This window comes from Lissotriton helveticus, chromosome 3_1 (genome assembly GCF_964261635.1).
Source record: "Lissotriton helveticus chromosome 3_1, aLisHel1.1, whole genome shotgun sequence".
In the NCBI taxonomy this organism is placed as follows: domain Eukaryota; kingdom Metazoa; phylum Chordata; class Amphibia; order Caudata; family Salamandridae; genus Lissotriton; species Lissotriton helveticus.
In genome coordinates, this window is record NC_136061.1 from 579,501,013 (window position 1) to 579,517,443 (window position 16,431).

The 16,431-nt window shown below is 43.6% G+C and overlaps 1 protein-coding gene across 1 annotated transcript in view; it reads right to left on the minus strand.

Annotated features, from left to right (window-relative positions):
* The window catches only part of UBE2G2 (ubiquitin conjugating enzyme E2 G2), a 359,465-nt gene that overhangs the window by 108,688 nt on the left and 234,346 nt on the right, over window positions 1-16,431 (minus strand). Inside the window, exon 4 of the mRNA XM_078680545.1 lies at window positions 13,496-13,614. Within this exon, the coding sequence (XP_078536671.1) occupies window positions 13,496-13,614 (119 nt within the window). The remainder of the gene's footprint in view (window positions 1-13,495; window positions 13,615-16,431) is intronic.

The following is a 16,431-nucleotide window of genomic DNA, read 5'->3' on the forward strand; positions in this document are numbered from 1 at the left end:
GATCTGGATCCAACCAAGGCAGGTTGTGGCAGCGACGCAAGGGACACCGGAGGCGGACCAGATGACGCCGGAGGTGCAGGAGACGCCTCCCTGGGTGCTGGCGAATCTCTTGGCGCCTGAGAATGGACAGGAGCTGCTTGCAGAGAAGGAGAGGAGTCATCTTTACCATGACGACGCTGGACCGGAGAAGCCGACCATGAAGACTGGCCTTTCGAAGAACGACACCTGGAACCATGATGTCGCATCTTCTTATGCTTTTTCAATGACCTCGAGGTGTACGGAGCAGTCTACTTCGACTTGGATCTCTTCCTACCCTGGGCCATAAATAACTGTGCCTCCTTTTCCTTAGGTGCCTTCGGATTAATCCTTCGACAAGATGAACATACTTTGACGTCGTGATCCAACGACAGGCACCAAAGGCAATCTTCATGGGGGCCCTTGATGGGCATATGACCCCCACATTCCCTAAAAGGACTTCTGTGTAGCCAACGCAGTGCTACAACTACAGATCGTAACTGTAACAATGTAAGTACCTAGAAAGAAATGGAGAGTCCCAGAAAAACCATTACGAGTCGACGACGTGGAAAAAAGGGAACGGACGTCAGCGCGCCAACGAGGTCTTCTTATGGCTCCAGTGATGTCATACAAAATTGCGAGCGGAGCCGTGCTACTGTGACGTCCTTGTCGATGTGGGAGAGTTATGAAAAGGTTTCAGTGGAATGCTGTCACAGGGGTAAATTCAAAAGGTGAGGAATCCACGGGCAGATGTATGTATCCATCACAAATTGTGAGTCACACAGAAAAAGAGAGCTGGGACAATGGGGCTGGGGAAAAAACGAACATTATGCAAATGAGGAGGAACCATTGTAGCAAGAGATCAATGCGATGGAACTGAAGTTAAAGAGACTGAAGAAGCAATGGCTGCGGGAGGGTGAGGTTCAGTTAGGGGACGGATAGCGAGATGGATCATGTTTCCGGTAGACGGTAACGAACCAGAGCTCCATTCAACGATGGACGTCTTCGTAGTATTTTCCAGATGGAGGCTTTTGGTAGAGGGGAGTCCTCTTTCAGTTTCTGGTTTTGGGAAGGGACGAGTCTTGAGTCACTTTTTAGTTCATGGGTGTCGTCATGAATGGGAGGGGGTGGAGAAAGGTGGTCCATTTTCCAAAGAACAAACTTTTTTTTTTTTTTTACTTTCGGGCAACTGTGAAATGAACATCAGTTATGGGTTCATAATTAACCTTTTACTTTTGATGAGCATGGCAGTAGCAGTGAGAGAGGTTTAGGCAGGGCTGCATTGTTAGCGCGATTATAAGTTGTTCTAGTAAGAGCAGGGAATCAGACTGGCATCATTCCAAGATGGTCGCTCCTAGAGGCTAAGGGGGTTCTAGTCTTATGATTAAGAATAGAGTCTTTGTTTACTTTCAGTGAAACTGCATGTTAGCAGTCCTATTTATTGGAAGTCTGAGCAAGGGTTTTATCTCTAGGGGAAGGCGCACAGCTAAGAAATAACGCCAAAAAATCGAAATAAACGTTCTTTGTTTGTTGAGGTGCAAAAGGGTGAGGGGAAAAGCCCTATAACCCCCCAGCAGAAGTACTAACAGATGCTAGTACTGGAAAGTATATATAAACATGTTACCCATGCACACTCCAATTGAATAAACAGTAGTATCATTAGTGTCACATAAATATTCATAGAGACAAAGGCTAGTAACACACACTGTAACACTTATGTAACTAGACAAAACAGGCGTTGTTGCGTTGTGTCTTTTATTTTTCGGACATGGAGAACCAGCCGACACGCGTTTCGTCGCGTTTGGCGCAGTTTGCCTGCGACTCTTCAGGGCTGTACCGGGCGGGTACAAGAACAAAAGGGTTGCTCTGTCGGTGATAGTTCCGACCCGACAGGGCCCAGGATCGGTGTAGGTAACGTAGGTAACGTCTCGTCTGTGTATGGAGACTCTCCAAAAGAAATTCGAATTGGGAAACAACTTAAGTCATCTAAGAATAAATAATACGTGGTAATCGAGAGCTAATGGTTAAAACTGTTTAATCATGAAAGAAGCACGGCGGGTTAAATGCACGTACATCCTAGTTATTCCTTCGGTGGAGCGAGTAGAAGGACGGATACGTCCGGAATGAAATCTCTAGTGTGTGCCGGATAAGCTCACCATGAGCTTATCCGGCACACACTAGAGATATCGGTAACAGATCTCAGGCGGGCAAGGAGGGTTGTGATGCGATGGCAGCTGCGATTTCAGCCAACCTCACCTGGTCGTGTGTCAGAAAACGTGAAACCCGCCTGCAGACCAATGGGATCTGCCTCAAGTGTCACCTTGGTGTATCCAGGGGCCAGATGGTAGCTTTGAGGTAGCTGTGACCTGTTGAGAATGGGCACTGCTCATATAGCAGGATGATTTAGGTGCACAGAAAAGTAAGGGCAGGTGCTGCTGCCATGGTAGGGTATCTGTAGCTGGCTAAAAACAAAGATATTCACTTAAAAGGGATCACAAGCCAGAAAGCATCTTAGATGCTCAACCTTCCAGTGGTCATCTTGGATTGACTAAAAGTCATGGTGAAGCAGTATTGCGTTAACATAACTGTGATCTTGACTTCAAATTAGTGTCTGTTATATCATATTACAACATCATCAATATATAGTAACCATCCACAAATTGTGGGTGAGGATTATTGTTTAGAAGATATAATATCTCACACTGATCCTTACTGATGCCTGAAAACATTTGCATATGCTGAAGCAAGCCTCAACCCTGCAGACAAATATATATGTATGTATTTTAAAACTTTTAAATACTTTTGACACAATAATAATTAGAGAGGTTGCAGAAGGGATAGTGAGGATAGCAATAGAATTTAGAAGTAAAGGTTACTTATTGCAAAATAGGAGGCATACACGTACTTTCAAATATGACACTGGAAACCAGATCCTGGTTCTCTACTGTGACAATGTGCATTCACCATATGGTGGTACGACTTGACCTTGGCCTTCTGATTAGGACTGGATTTCAAGACATCAAATTTTAACTGGAACTTGCTCTGATTGAATGGTGTAACCCGCGAGAGTTGCACCCAAAGCCCATACCATGATTAGGAACATACCAGTATATTATTGGCCTTCTTGTGGAAGTCGGCATTTCAACTTAAACATGTAAGCCTACATAAAAAAGAAAGTCTCTTGACAGATTATGAAGTTTTTTTAGCACTTAGTCACCAAACTGTTTTAGTGGCAGACACTCCCCCCATACCAATCCACCTGTCTACCTAAGTTCGAGTCCCCCCCCCACTGGCGGTCATCGGTCATTTTGCTTAAAGTCTTCCCATGATATAGTGGGAGCACTTTCGGTGACAAATTAATGATGAGTAGGTTTTCATGTCATTATACCCCGTTTGGCACTACTTTTGTTTCTGAAAAACAGTCCCCCGAAACAGGGTTAAAACAAAATTGCAATGACTCTGTATGCTGTTTCTTTTAGTGCTTGAGGACTTTTTCTGAATAGGATCGCCATGCCTCGCATGGTGGCCCTGGGCAGGAAACATCATTGTCAGAGGATACACGGAGTAGGACTTCTGCTGCATTTAAGTCTGCAAATCTGGGGCAGATAAGTGCCAGCAAGGAGTTTCCCACGGCAGGGCCGATTAAGGCTCTGATCTAAAAAACACAGCAGTGTCCCCACCTTTAATTGAGGGATTAACCGCATGCGTGCTGGCGGAATTCCGCTCGCACGCTGAGATTTTCAAAACCCCACTTTACATGACGAGCTGGGCTCGTCATGAGCGTGCGAGGAGGCTACCTCATGACGAGCCCAGCTCGTCATGAGCGTGGAAGGGGTTAAGAACCCCGGAGGAACCACAAGTGTGCGAAATGGGACATCAATCGATTTACGGCACGTATCCTGTTCTGCTACACTCTACACTACAATTTTCTTGGCTGCCTCAGGTATGTTTTACTTTTACAGTCTTTGGCAGTTCCAGATATCAATCTTGACTCCTTCCTACAGAACCTCTTGTACAAAATTCCAACTGTGCTTTCTTTATTTTAAGGAATCCTGCTTCACACCAACAAGTATGTCAGACATTAACATTGATCAGCATGACAACTGATTAAATTTTAACTAATTACAGATCTCCCTCTGGATCTCTTTTCTAGGAGCTTGGAGTGCCGAACTGTTGATGTGGAAGGATTTCTTACAATCGAAGGAAAGGTGGTAACTAGTATAGTATGTCATATTTACTTTTCAGCATGGTGCAAACTACGGGGAAGTTTATAGTTTTGCAGACAGGATACTTCTTTGCAAACGTGATGGGGTACCCTGTCCTCCCAAATGACTGTCCACCCACCCTACTGAGACCTTCTTCATTAAAGGAGCACCTATGGGCTCTGTCAGGGTAAAGCTTCATTTGACAGCCAAAAAATAGGGTCTGTTGGAGGAAAGGCTTTACACCACCCACATTAATTATGGTGTGATGTCCTTTTATTTTTTTATTTTCCGTAACTGCCAGATTAAACCTGGCTGAAAGGGACCAAAAAAAGCAAATAATGCCCCACACTCAGGGGAAAAGAAAAACCCAGGGTGGGAGTTTGTTTATCAAAAACAAAAGGTTTGGTAAAGTTTGGTGGTCTGCTTCCAACAATACCAAACTTTTTGTACCTGGATAAGTTCCACCATGATGGCATTTCCAGTCAAAGTACAAAGATAACCGCTGGGATAGTGGTGATCTCTAAATTTAGCTGACGGTAGTCGGTCAGGGTGGTGGATGTAATGTTCGCTGCTGCCCTGAAAGATAGAATACTGCCTGCTGAAGTCTAGATCTGCTGTAGAAACACGGGTTAACCCAAGAAGTCACTGGGACCTGGGCAGATAAGTGGTATAAACAAAGTGGTCCCAGATACACAACCAATTAATTCAAAATTGGAAATACATACAAAAGATATTTATAACAACATTGTTTTTAATCACAACGTGTAGCATTCACAATCTTTGTAAAAATCAATACACAGTAAAACACATATAATGCCCCTGGAGGGTAGGGTTGAGGAAAGGTAGTGATGGAATAGTGAAAGTATGGGAATAACAGAAGATTGGTCATTAATACCCAAATACAACAAAGATACTTGAAAGTTAACACAATGGAAAACAAATCAATATTGGATTAGGTAATCATGCCTCAACACAAAATCACAAATAATAATTTAAAGAAGAGGCTGGACACAGAAAAGAATGTAGACGTTTTGACCCAGGTAGATGAAGGCGTGCTTTAAACCTTGCTAGAGGGTCTTCATCAGGACGGGGGGTGTGTGAAGAGTGGGGCAATCGATCTGCATGAGAAATTTAATAAATATTATTATGGGTCACAGAATGATCCCAAAAATTACTAAAATCATTTGAGGAAGAGAGGGAAACACTTAGATGTTATGTGAGGAATACATTACGGGGCACACATTGTTGTCAGAAACACATCTCATTGGGGGCAAAATCTCAACATACTGGCACGGATCATAAAGAAGTGATTTAGTTATCATGACAGCACATATCAAACATAGGACCTAGAATAAATAATGTCCAAAGTAAGGCTGCGCGATCACTAAACAAAGACAGTCACCAAATGGTTGTAGGGTCTAAGATGTTATTACAAAAGGGCTTTTGTCAAGTTGAGGCTCACACAAGCGCGCCCTAGGAGCATAACCAGCCACTGTGCTAGTATTAGACAACCCATTGGGCGAAGGATAAATTACCTAGGGTTGGTACAATACAGCAATCCTCAAATGATTTTAGTAATTTTTGGGATCATTCTGTGACCCATAATAATATTTATTAAATTTCTTATGCAGATCGATTGCCCCACTCTTCACACACCCCCCGTCCTGATGAAGACCCTCTAGCAAGGTTTAAAGCACGCCTGCATCTACCTGGGTCGAAACGTCGACATTCTTTTCTGTGTCCAGCCTCTTCTTTAAATTATTATTTGTGATTTTGTGTTGAGGCATGATTACCTAATCCAATATTGATTTGTTTTCCATTGTGTTAACTTTCAAGTATCTTTGTTGTATTTGGGTATTAATGACCAATCTTCTGTTATTATTGTTTGTTTGTTTGTATAAGCTTTATTCGAGACAATTCTCATAAAAGCATTTAAAATCAAAATATTTACAATATACATGATACAGTATAAGAAATCCATTAAACATATAAGCTCATACAAGTTCACAAATAAAACAATAAAATGCCTGATACATGAAAACTAAAAAGGAATACCAAGTTACATACAACCCCCCAAGAACCGTCTTCTTATAGCCCACGCCCAACCCATGTATTTGGCGACACCCATAACTATCGAATCCTGCTGTGTTGTGCATAGGATCCTTAGAGCCACTGTACTTTCGCGTGTCCCCAGGTTTTTACAAACCGGCGACAGCCATTTCCTCCTTGGTTTCGCATAGGCTTCGCATGAAAAAAGAAAGTGGCCAAGGCTCTCCTCAGCATTTTCGCAGGCAGGACACAGACTGTTAGTGGGTCTGTGCCAACCGGATGTCAATTTCTTAAGTGGAATAGATCCTGACCTCAACTGGAAGACAAGTTTCCTGTCCATTGGAACCGTAACATTGTCCCAATAATTTTCCAAGACAGGTAAGATTTTGGTCTCCAGAAAACGGCCAGACATAGAATCTGCCCTATTGTCATTCAGCGTCTTGCCACTTACCCAATCCCAATATTGATTTTTAAGCGCTTCTTTACTCGGGAATGTCTCTCCCTCAGGGTTATTCCAAAGATTTGAAAACCCTAGATTTTCCAACATGGTTTTCAGATGTTTTAACCATTTTATTTTGTGGAAGGTGTCTTCCCCGATAATCCAAAGAAAGCTCTCAGCGTACTGCCTTATTTCCGGAGTCGTCCAAAGGCGCCTCCAATAAAGGACTGGCCGCAGACGAGCTCTGTCAATAATCGTACGTCTGCCAAGCTCCAGAAACAATGGGATTAGGGGGGTGCTCTGGGGGAGTCCAGTAATACCACGCATAAACTTGTTCTCGGATGTCTGAAGAACCGTCAGGCAATTCCAAGCCCATAGTTCTGCGCCGTATAAGGTGGCACCCAAAACCTTTGCGTCGTACACCGCCAAAGCGGGTTTTATAGGTTTTGTTTTTGATTTACGGTGTTCCCCCCTTAGGGCCCCCGATAACTGCTGATGCTTTAGGACAACTTTATTGACGTGATGCGTCCAGCCTTTTCCCTCCGCAATCTGTACTCCCAGGTATGTAAATTCCTTGACTATATCAAGCCTACTGTTATTTAGGGTAATTTTAGGATCACTTCTGCGTCCGGCAGTAAAGGCCATTAGCTTGGTTTTTCCAACATTTACCTCTAGCCCATGCTCCAGGCAAAAAGCATCGAAGATGCCTAATGCGCGTTGAAGCCCCATAGGAGTCTTTGACAGAATAAGAGTGTCGTCAGCGAACATCAGGATAGGGACCCTGATGTTCGCTAACGATGGGGCATCAACACTAACCCCCAACATTCTCTCGACTATCCCATTAATGAATAACGAGAAAAGTAAAGGGGCCATGGAGCATCCCTGCCTAACACCTCTTTGGACAGGAAAGTCCACCGTTAACTCGCTACTTCCTCCCCATTGGACTCTGGCATAGTTGGATTCATGCAATTGCATAATTAAGGTTAGCAATTCTGCTGGAATCCCCAGCTTTTGAAGCACCGACCATAGTTTATGCCTGGGGACTAGATCGAACGCAGCCCGTAGATCAACGAACGCGACATACAGGCTGCCCCTCCCCAGCTCAACGGTCTTCCACCGCAATATTGTAAAGCGAAAGACCTGGTCAATGGTGCTAGTAGCACGCCTAAATCCCGCCTGATATGGGGAGAGGGCACTATTGTCTTCTACCCAGTCCATCAACTGGTTGGTTACCATTCTCCCAACTATCTTCTGCACGGTGGCTATTAAGCTTATAGGCCTGTAATTAGCAGGCAATGAGCGGTCGCCCTTCTTATGGACGGGGATAATGGTAGCACATTTCCAGATATCTGGAACCACTGCCCCCTTAGCTAATGCGTTTGATACAAGATGGATGTATCTCGCCCATCTGGCCACATCGTGTTTAAAAATATCAGGGGGGATACCATCTGGGCCAGGCGCCCTCCCACTTTTCGCAGAGTCAATGGCAATTACCACTTCACTAAGAGAAAACAGATCTTCAGTTGCATATACCGGTGTTATTTCTTCAACTAACATAGACTTGTTACTTTCCGTGTACTGAGGCCCAAAATAGTCAACCCAGGCTTCCACTGGAACGTTATTGTCGGGTTTAGCAGGACCCGCACCACTACCCCACTTAATAATTTTCCAAAATAACATTGGGTCTTTGTTATCAGAGGCTTCTTTTAATTGGGCCCAATGGTCTTCATCCCATTTCCTTTTTGCACGATATATTGCTGCTTTATACAGTTTCCTGTTCAATCTGACTGCTGCAAGGTCCCTATTCCTTAACGCGTGGCCCAGGTCTAGACGTGCTACTCTACAATGGTTATCAAACCACCTACCCACTTCTTTAGTTTTCTTCCCTTTTCTTTGCTTTGTAAAAAAACATGGTCTCAAGGCGGAGAATAACTTATTGTGGATTTCTGCGATGGCATTGTCCCCAGGAACTACTAGAGTCACTGCTTCAATCGCAGAAATAGCACAGTCTACCATATGAGTTATGTATGTCATAGTGACATCATTTGCATTTACCTTGGGCCATTTTAACCTTCGCTCATCGTTACTTAACAGAGGAGCTTCGTTATGTGTATCATTCAGATTTCCTGAACCTACTTTCCACCACTTGTGTGACACACATAAAGGGTTGTGATCACTTTCAACCCGAGGCATAACTGCCATGTCAACAACCCCATTCCACAGCTGGAGACTACATAATATATAGTCAATTCGGCTCCTATTAATACCATTGTCAAAGGTAAAACTACCCTCCTTATCCCCGGGAGTCCTACCATTGAGGGCTCTTAGACTATGTTCCAAACATATACCATTTAATAGGAGAATCTCTTTAGTCCATCGCTTCACAGGTTGTAAATTTAAGGAAGGTACTCCCCATTGATTGTCCTCTTCACTCTCAATTAATGCAGTTGTGCAGGCCAAGGGTTCAAAAGTCCTATTTAGGTCACCAGCCAATATCTTTAGGTTACCCTGTGAGTTAACCTCCATAGCGTCGGACAACAACTCAATTGTAGATGGATTGACTTCTTTACCACCTCTCACATAGACATTATATAAATCTATTGGTGCACCATTTACAACAGAGATTCTAAGAACTTGTAAATCGCTGTTTCCATTATCTAGGATTTTTATATCGATAAACAAACCCTGTCTAACCCACACAGTCAGGCCACCCTTTGGCCTCCCTCTCCCCCCTTTTGTGGCAGGTATATAGTAATTCAAGTAACCTAAGCAAAATAATGGATCACAAGCCCAGGTTTCCTGAAAACAACAAATATCAAAACCACTTATAAAATCCACCCAAAGTTGGGAATCCAACTTATTAGCCAATCCGGCGACATTCCAAGACAAAAAAGTACCAATATCTACATTTGTCCCATCCCAAGATTTAGCAGTTGGAGATTCGTGAGACAACATCGATAACCCCGTTAGGTTTACCAGCCTTTCTGGGTCATCAACTATGACCATGGCTAAATCATCTGTTACAGGGTATAAGACATTTGGTATCATTGTTACTACACTAGAGCCACATTCGTCAACCACACACCCAGCATCATAACTATTCTCCTTGGTGTCTGTAGCAATAACGTTACCACAAACACTTCCTAGCTCCTCTGCTTCTTTTATAATTCCACCTATGTTGTCAGTATCAATATGTCAATAGCCCCACCCTGGGTCCTTCCAACCTACATAGGGATTGTTATATGTATGTGGGCTACAATTGAGACTGGCATGGAGGGGTGGTAAAGAAGTCCCTGGCCATTGGGCCCTTACGGGGGCTATAGGCTCGTTGAATAGGCTTGTGGTTACACTTGATGGTCTGGGGTAGAAAAAGGTGAGGTCCACAATGCCAATGCCGCCCTTATTTATTCCCCATCCTTGCCTTGTTATCCATCCCACCACCCGAGGATCTTGAAAATTGACCACTATACAGTCTCCCCCCAGGGTTTTAGATGTATAACCCATCCAGTCTATTCTCCTTGCCCCTATTATTAACCCATCAATGTCCCCCGGCAAAGGACGGTTTTCCTTTAACCAGTGCATGGTCTTGTTTTTAAGCATCTGGAAATTTTCCCTTTGGCCTGGGGGTAGCGGTGGTACGTTGATGAGAACTGCCACATAGGGGAAGGAGTCTGGAGTAAGATTAATCGGGGGTTTTCTATAAGGTGGCTTTTGCAAGGGCGTTGGGATAGGTTTGGGAACTTGTGGAGGAGGTCGAGGGGCTGGTTTCGGCCCCTGTTTGTTATTAACAAGGGGAGCTGTTATGGCTTTAGCAGCCAACTTATTAACACAGTCCCTATTTCCTACCCTCGTGGCATTGGGAGGTATACATGCATCGGAAATTGTGCTCACAAGAACTGAAGCGTTACCCACTTGTTGGCATGGAGTGACCACAACGTCTACGACAGCTGGTTGGTTTTGTGGCTGGGGTAATGGAGACTGGGCAGAATGTGTTAAATTGGACCCGGATTGTTCAGAACCTGAAATAGCTTTCTCAGCCCTAACTAGTGGATTTGTAGTCACTTTAGCTGGGGGTTTATTTTTCTTGGAAGGTAAAGGTGAGCCATTTCTTGTGTTTCTACCCTTATCCTGGGTGTGGGGGTTATTTTCAATCTGAAGATTTGAGCTTGTTTCCAACCTACTATTTTTAATCAGGGATTTAGTAGAATAGAAATTGTCTAATGTTGATTGCTCAAAGTGGTTTAACCTATCTATGAGTTTTGCAATTCTATCCTCAATGGGAATAAGTACCAATCTAAACATTTTTTCCAATTCCGGAAGCACGTTTGCCAATAGTACAGAGCAACCACTGCTTAATTCTTTTGGAACAGAACATGTATTGTCCACTTTATCTTGGTTATCCTGGGAAATAGGAATAGTTGACGTTACACATCCTGTTGGCGCTGATTCTTTAGCTGAATTCCCACTGATCAAAAGTTTATGTAACTTCCTGATTTTTGGTAGTGGTTGGACCGTTTTTTTACTCCTTTTAACAGAAACTGGACATTTCCTTTTAGCCCCAGCTTTAGAATTGAATGATACAACATGAGGTCCCGCGTCAATATGCGATAGCTGGTCAAATGTACTATCACTGGTGTTATTTAAAACTGCGGCAACAGACTCAGTTGATTTATCCCCCGGGGCCTCAGAGTCTCTGTTTGTAACCGGGATGCTCACAGATGATAAAGGGGTTACCAAAGTGGGATAGACTACGTTTGGAAATTTGTCCATAGTGTTCTTAAGTATTTCAATAGAAAGCCTGCGCTCGGCACGCTTCTCTGCCAAAGTTAGTTCTTTATCTATTACGAGTGAGCGATTAAAAAAGAATTTATCTAAAGGACCAATGGCCAAAGGACCAGTCTCTGCAGGAAGAGACGTTAAATGGCTGGCTACAGGACTTGTATTTGTAGCAGATGCCATAATGGTAACGAAAATGTACAAGGGAAGCAATGTCACTTACTGTGGAAGGAGAAATGTCACAGAGGCCAGGGGTGGTGGCCCAGCCCGGCCTCCTTCGGCCCCGGACGGCCACAGACGGTCCCGCCCTTGTCCCGGGCTTCTCCCGGCGCACTCCCGCGCGCTACCGCGCAGCGGGGATGATGCTTCCCTTTTGAACTATGTGATCAGACGTGAGGGGCGGAGCCGGCAGGGAGAGCAGCCCAGATGACCACGGGCGCGCGGGGACTCCTGGAGTTTGGAGTCCGCCGCTTCTAGCTCGCAGCCCTGCCGGTCAGAAGAGCAGACACACCCCAAAGTCCTGCAGTCTGCTCCTAGCCGCGAAGCGGGACCCGCGAAGCGGGTCCGGCGAGGAGTAGCGGCAGAAACAGTCAGGCAGGCAAGCGGGTGACAGCAGGCTCCCTCGGCTCCCTCTTCAATCGGTGTCCGGCGTTATCAGGCAAGGAATCCGCTGATTAGAAGATGGGACGCAGCTTTAATCGTCCAAAAGGGGGCGGAGCCGGCAGGGAGAGCAGCCCAGATGACCACGGGCGCGCGGGGACTCCTGGAGTTTGGAGTCCGCCGCTTCTAGCTCGCAGCCCTGCCGGTCAGAAGAGCAGACACACCCCAAAGTCCTGCAGTCTGCTCCTAGCCGCGAAGCGGGACCCGCGAAGCGGGTCCGGCGAGGAGTAGCGGCAGAAACAGTCAGGCAGGCAAGCGGGTGACAGCAGGCTCCCTCGGCTCCCTCTTCAATCGGTGTCCGGCGTTATCAGGCAAGGAATCCGCTGATTAGAAGATGGGACGCAGCTTTAATCGTCCAAAAGGGGGCGGAGCCGGCAGGGAGAGCAGCCCAGATGACCACGGGCGCGCGGGGACTCCTGGAGTTTGGAGTCCGCCGCTTCTAGCTCGCAGCCCTGCCGGTCAGAAGAGCAGACACACCCCAAAGTCCTGCAGTCTGCTCCTAGCCGCGAAGCGGGACCCGCGAAGCGGGTCCGGCGAGGAGTAGCGGCAGAAACAGTCAGGCAGGCAAGCGGGTGACAGCAGGCTCCCTCGGCTCCCTCTTCAATCGGTGTCCGGCGTTATCAGGCAAGGAATCCCATCACTACCTTTCCTCAACCCTACCCTCCAGGGGCATTATATGTGTTTTACTGTGTATTGATTTTTACAAAGATTGTGAATGCTACACGTTGTGATTAAAAACAATGTTGTTATAAATATCTTTTGTATGTATTTCCAATTTTGAATTAATTGGTTGTGTATCTGGGACCACTTTGTTTATACCAGAAGTCTAGATCTGGCCCGAAGTCTGGGTCAGATGAAGGTGTACATCGAAGGATATTATTAGTGCACTGCCGGAAATTCAAACCCAATATAAATAGCAGTTAATAAGCAAACTTCACTACACCCATTAGAGGTTCAAGCAGACAGTAAACATGGATGATCGCTTCTATCTGTCTTATGTGCCTGATCAATACTCATTACATGTCCTGGACGCTGTACTTCACTACAATCTAGTTAAGTAAAACGGTACATAGCAACTAGCCAGGCTTCGAAAACACGACAGAAATTAATCATTTTGATTGGACAATTGGATACAGACAGCAGGTTCATTTTCCACGAGTATCAGTACAAATGTATACAAATAAAGAGCATGCAGCCCACACTCCATCGATTTTGCCTGTCCTTTGATGACATACAGTTATGTGTGTCCTCATTCAAAACGGAAGCTCCACTCAAGATTGAAATTGACAGCCATGACTTCTACATCAATAACAAATAAATATATGCAGTGTATGTGTGTTTTGGTACTTACTGTTTGGATGAAACATCTCACATGTAAATCTCATTTTAGGAGGGCTCAGTGGATAGTCCAGCGGAAAGCTGAGAATTGCAGGGAAAACGCCACATTCAAAGCAAGTGTCTTCGGGGCCCCTATAATTGAAAGGAGAGAACATCAACTACCCAGCTGTCCTACTCAAGCTCACCAAAAGAACAATGTCAGCAAAAAAGTCACTCCTTGTCCCAGGTATAATCCATTAAATCAGCGTCAACTCTTTGATTGATATGACTTGAATGGGGACTGAGTGGCATCCAGATCAGCATTAAGGTCCTTTGATTCCCTTGAGGAAGATTCTGGAAATGTACGCAGCAACCTTCAAGCTTATAAACCTAGCAGAAAAGATGTATGTAGCTGCTACGGCTTTCGAAAATATGTTTGCTCCAAATCTGTGGTTCAGGGAGTACGGACAGGCTTTACCATTACAAAATTATGAAACCACCCTTTCCTTAGTGTTAAAACCCATTTTTCAACTAGCAATAGGCAAGCAAAGCAAATGAAATACAAGCACTGGCATTGCCCAGAAGTCTGGCTTTAAAGGAATGTTGTATCGTAACATGAAGCATTACAGATAAATAGCAAGGGAATTAATAAGTATTTGTGTGAACCCAAAGTACTGTAAAATAATACTAGTATAGCCGATTAAAAGGTTGGGTGCCGTTGCGCTGTCAAGCTAGACCTAAAATTCGATGTAGGTTAATGACTGCCCTCCTCGCATTAATGCTGCTGCAGAGAAAGACACTCACCTTAGCGAGTAGTGCAAGCATTTTTTTGTGAAAGCGCACAACTTCTGTCCAATCAAGACATGTACTCCTGGCTCCTACATGGAGCCAAGGCCTCTCTAGTGATGCTCACACAATTGTCTGCCGACAGCTGTGCTGTCAAGTGAGACAATAAAAAAGGTTTATTTTCCTATTGAGTGCTTCACACCAACAGGATTTGGCTTGTGGGGTGTGCAGTAGAAATTCTAAACAAGACACAATATAATGCAAGCGCCATTAGGCAACTTATCAAAGTGTGGAAAAGCATAAAAACGGATACTTTATATCAAATGTCCAAATTATTTGGCAGGAAATAAACATTAATTGGAAAGCCCAGTTGTGGAAATATATATTCACGTCATTAGATGACTATTCAGTGAACTCGGTCTGGGAAATGTCAATAACCTCGTATTCATTCAAAAAGGTTATCAATAATACAACAAAACATTTATGACTTCTTTTGGTTAAAGATAACTTTTCAAAAAGAAAACATGCATGGCCTCCAATGAATGGCTATACCAAGGTAAAAGTTCAACCGTACCTTGAAATTCCTTGGTCTGTGAAGTATAAACAAATATTTATAAAAGCTCACTTTGGAGTATTTCCGGGCTCAAGTCACCTAATGCCAAGGCTGAGTACAGAGTGACCTACGACCTGTTGCTTATGTGAACTCGGAGAAGACAACGTTATGCACCTCCTTTGTGTATGTCAGGAACTGAAAGTTGAAAGAATATCTATTCTTAAGAGACATTTTAATGTTTGAGGAATAAGGAGTTGCAGACAAGCTTTGATAAGATTCCTCCATACTGACGATATAATATTAACTTCGGCTTTTGTAAAGTTCTTAATATGACTGAGAGTTAAGTTAGATTACCAAAAACAAATAGAATGTAATATAGGAGGATGTATATAGTATGTAAATAGTACAATGATCTTGACGTCCAATACCTTATCTACAGGGTATTTTCAAGGTATGCAAACTAAGATATCTGCACAAATATCCTATTTTGATTTCTCAAAAATTGGACCAAGATCATTCTTGACACCCCAATGCATTAAATGAATGTTCACTGCAGTGGTGCTAGAACAATTTTCTGACTGGGGTGCTGGCCAGCAGCATCAGCTCACAAAAAGTAAAACGGTTTTAAAAAATCCTAATGTTACTGAACAAAAGAGTGCAATAAACTTAAAGTGGGTAGCGTATGCTTGTGGGAAGGAAGATAGTGTATAATATGGTAGTCCGAGATATCTTTTATGAAAATGTGGGTAAATTGTAAGACAATTATGATGCAATATTCTCAAATATGTTGCAGTTTATATATTTTTTTAAAAAGTAGTTATGTAAAAGAGATCATTAATAAATCAAAGTGATTTTAGCCTTGTGCGCACACAAGACAAGGGCCATATCCAGAGGGTTATTTGAAGGCCGGGCCAGCTCATATCAATCTATGACCTAGGCTGCTGGCACTGCATTTACTGAAGGCTCGGTGTATCTAAAAAAACTGCATTCACATTTGAATACACACAATCTAATCAAAATGCTGCGGCGTCTACAAAATTATCATGCTGGAGTTTAGAAGGTGAATGAGCAATAAAAATGCCTTAAATTTAGTTTTTATCTTGTCACATTTGCGGTCTGTTCAAAAAAAGAGATATAATCTCAGGTTATGTCTTCTAAAAAAGTGGTCCATATTTTATTAACATGGAGATGTTGTTTACTTTTCTTTAACTGCAAAGTAAGAAACTTTTGTAAAGTGAACTATGTGACAATCCCGCCTGGGCACAGGGAATAAACAGCAACATTTAAATACATGTAAATGAACTGTACAAATATTTCAAAATAGATCAGTAGTTATGAAAGCACAAACGAAGCACATTTTTTTTTATAATGCTCATGTGTGATGGAAACAAAGATTTAATAGGATCAAAACAAGTCTTGATGAAGACCAAATGCTAACTTTTTGTACTGTATTGCAGCATTTGCATTGCGCTTACTATCCCTATGTGGGGCACTGAAGCACTTACCTACATAGGCAGCAAACTACACCATATAGGGTGTGTGGTTTGAAGAGTGTTGCCTTTGTTTTGTGAACCTTTATTGGATAAGTTGACATGTGCATGACGAGGTGCGGTTATCTGTTATGGGACGCA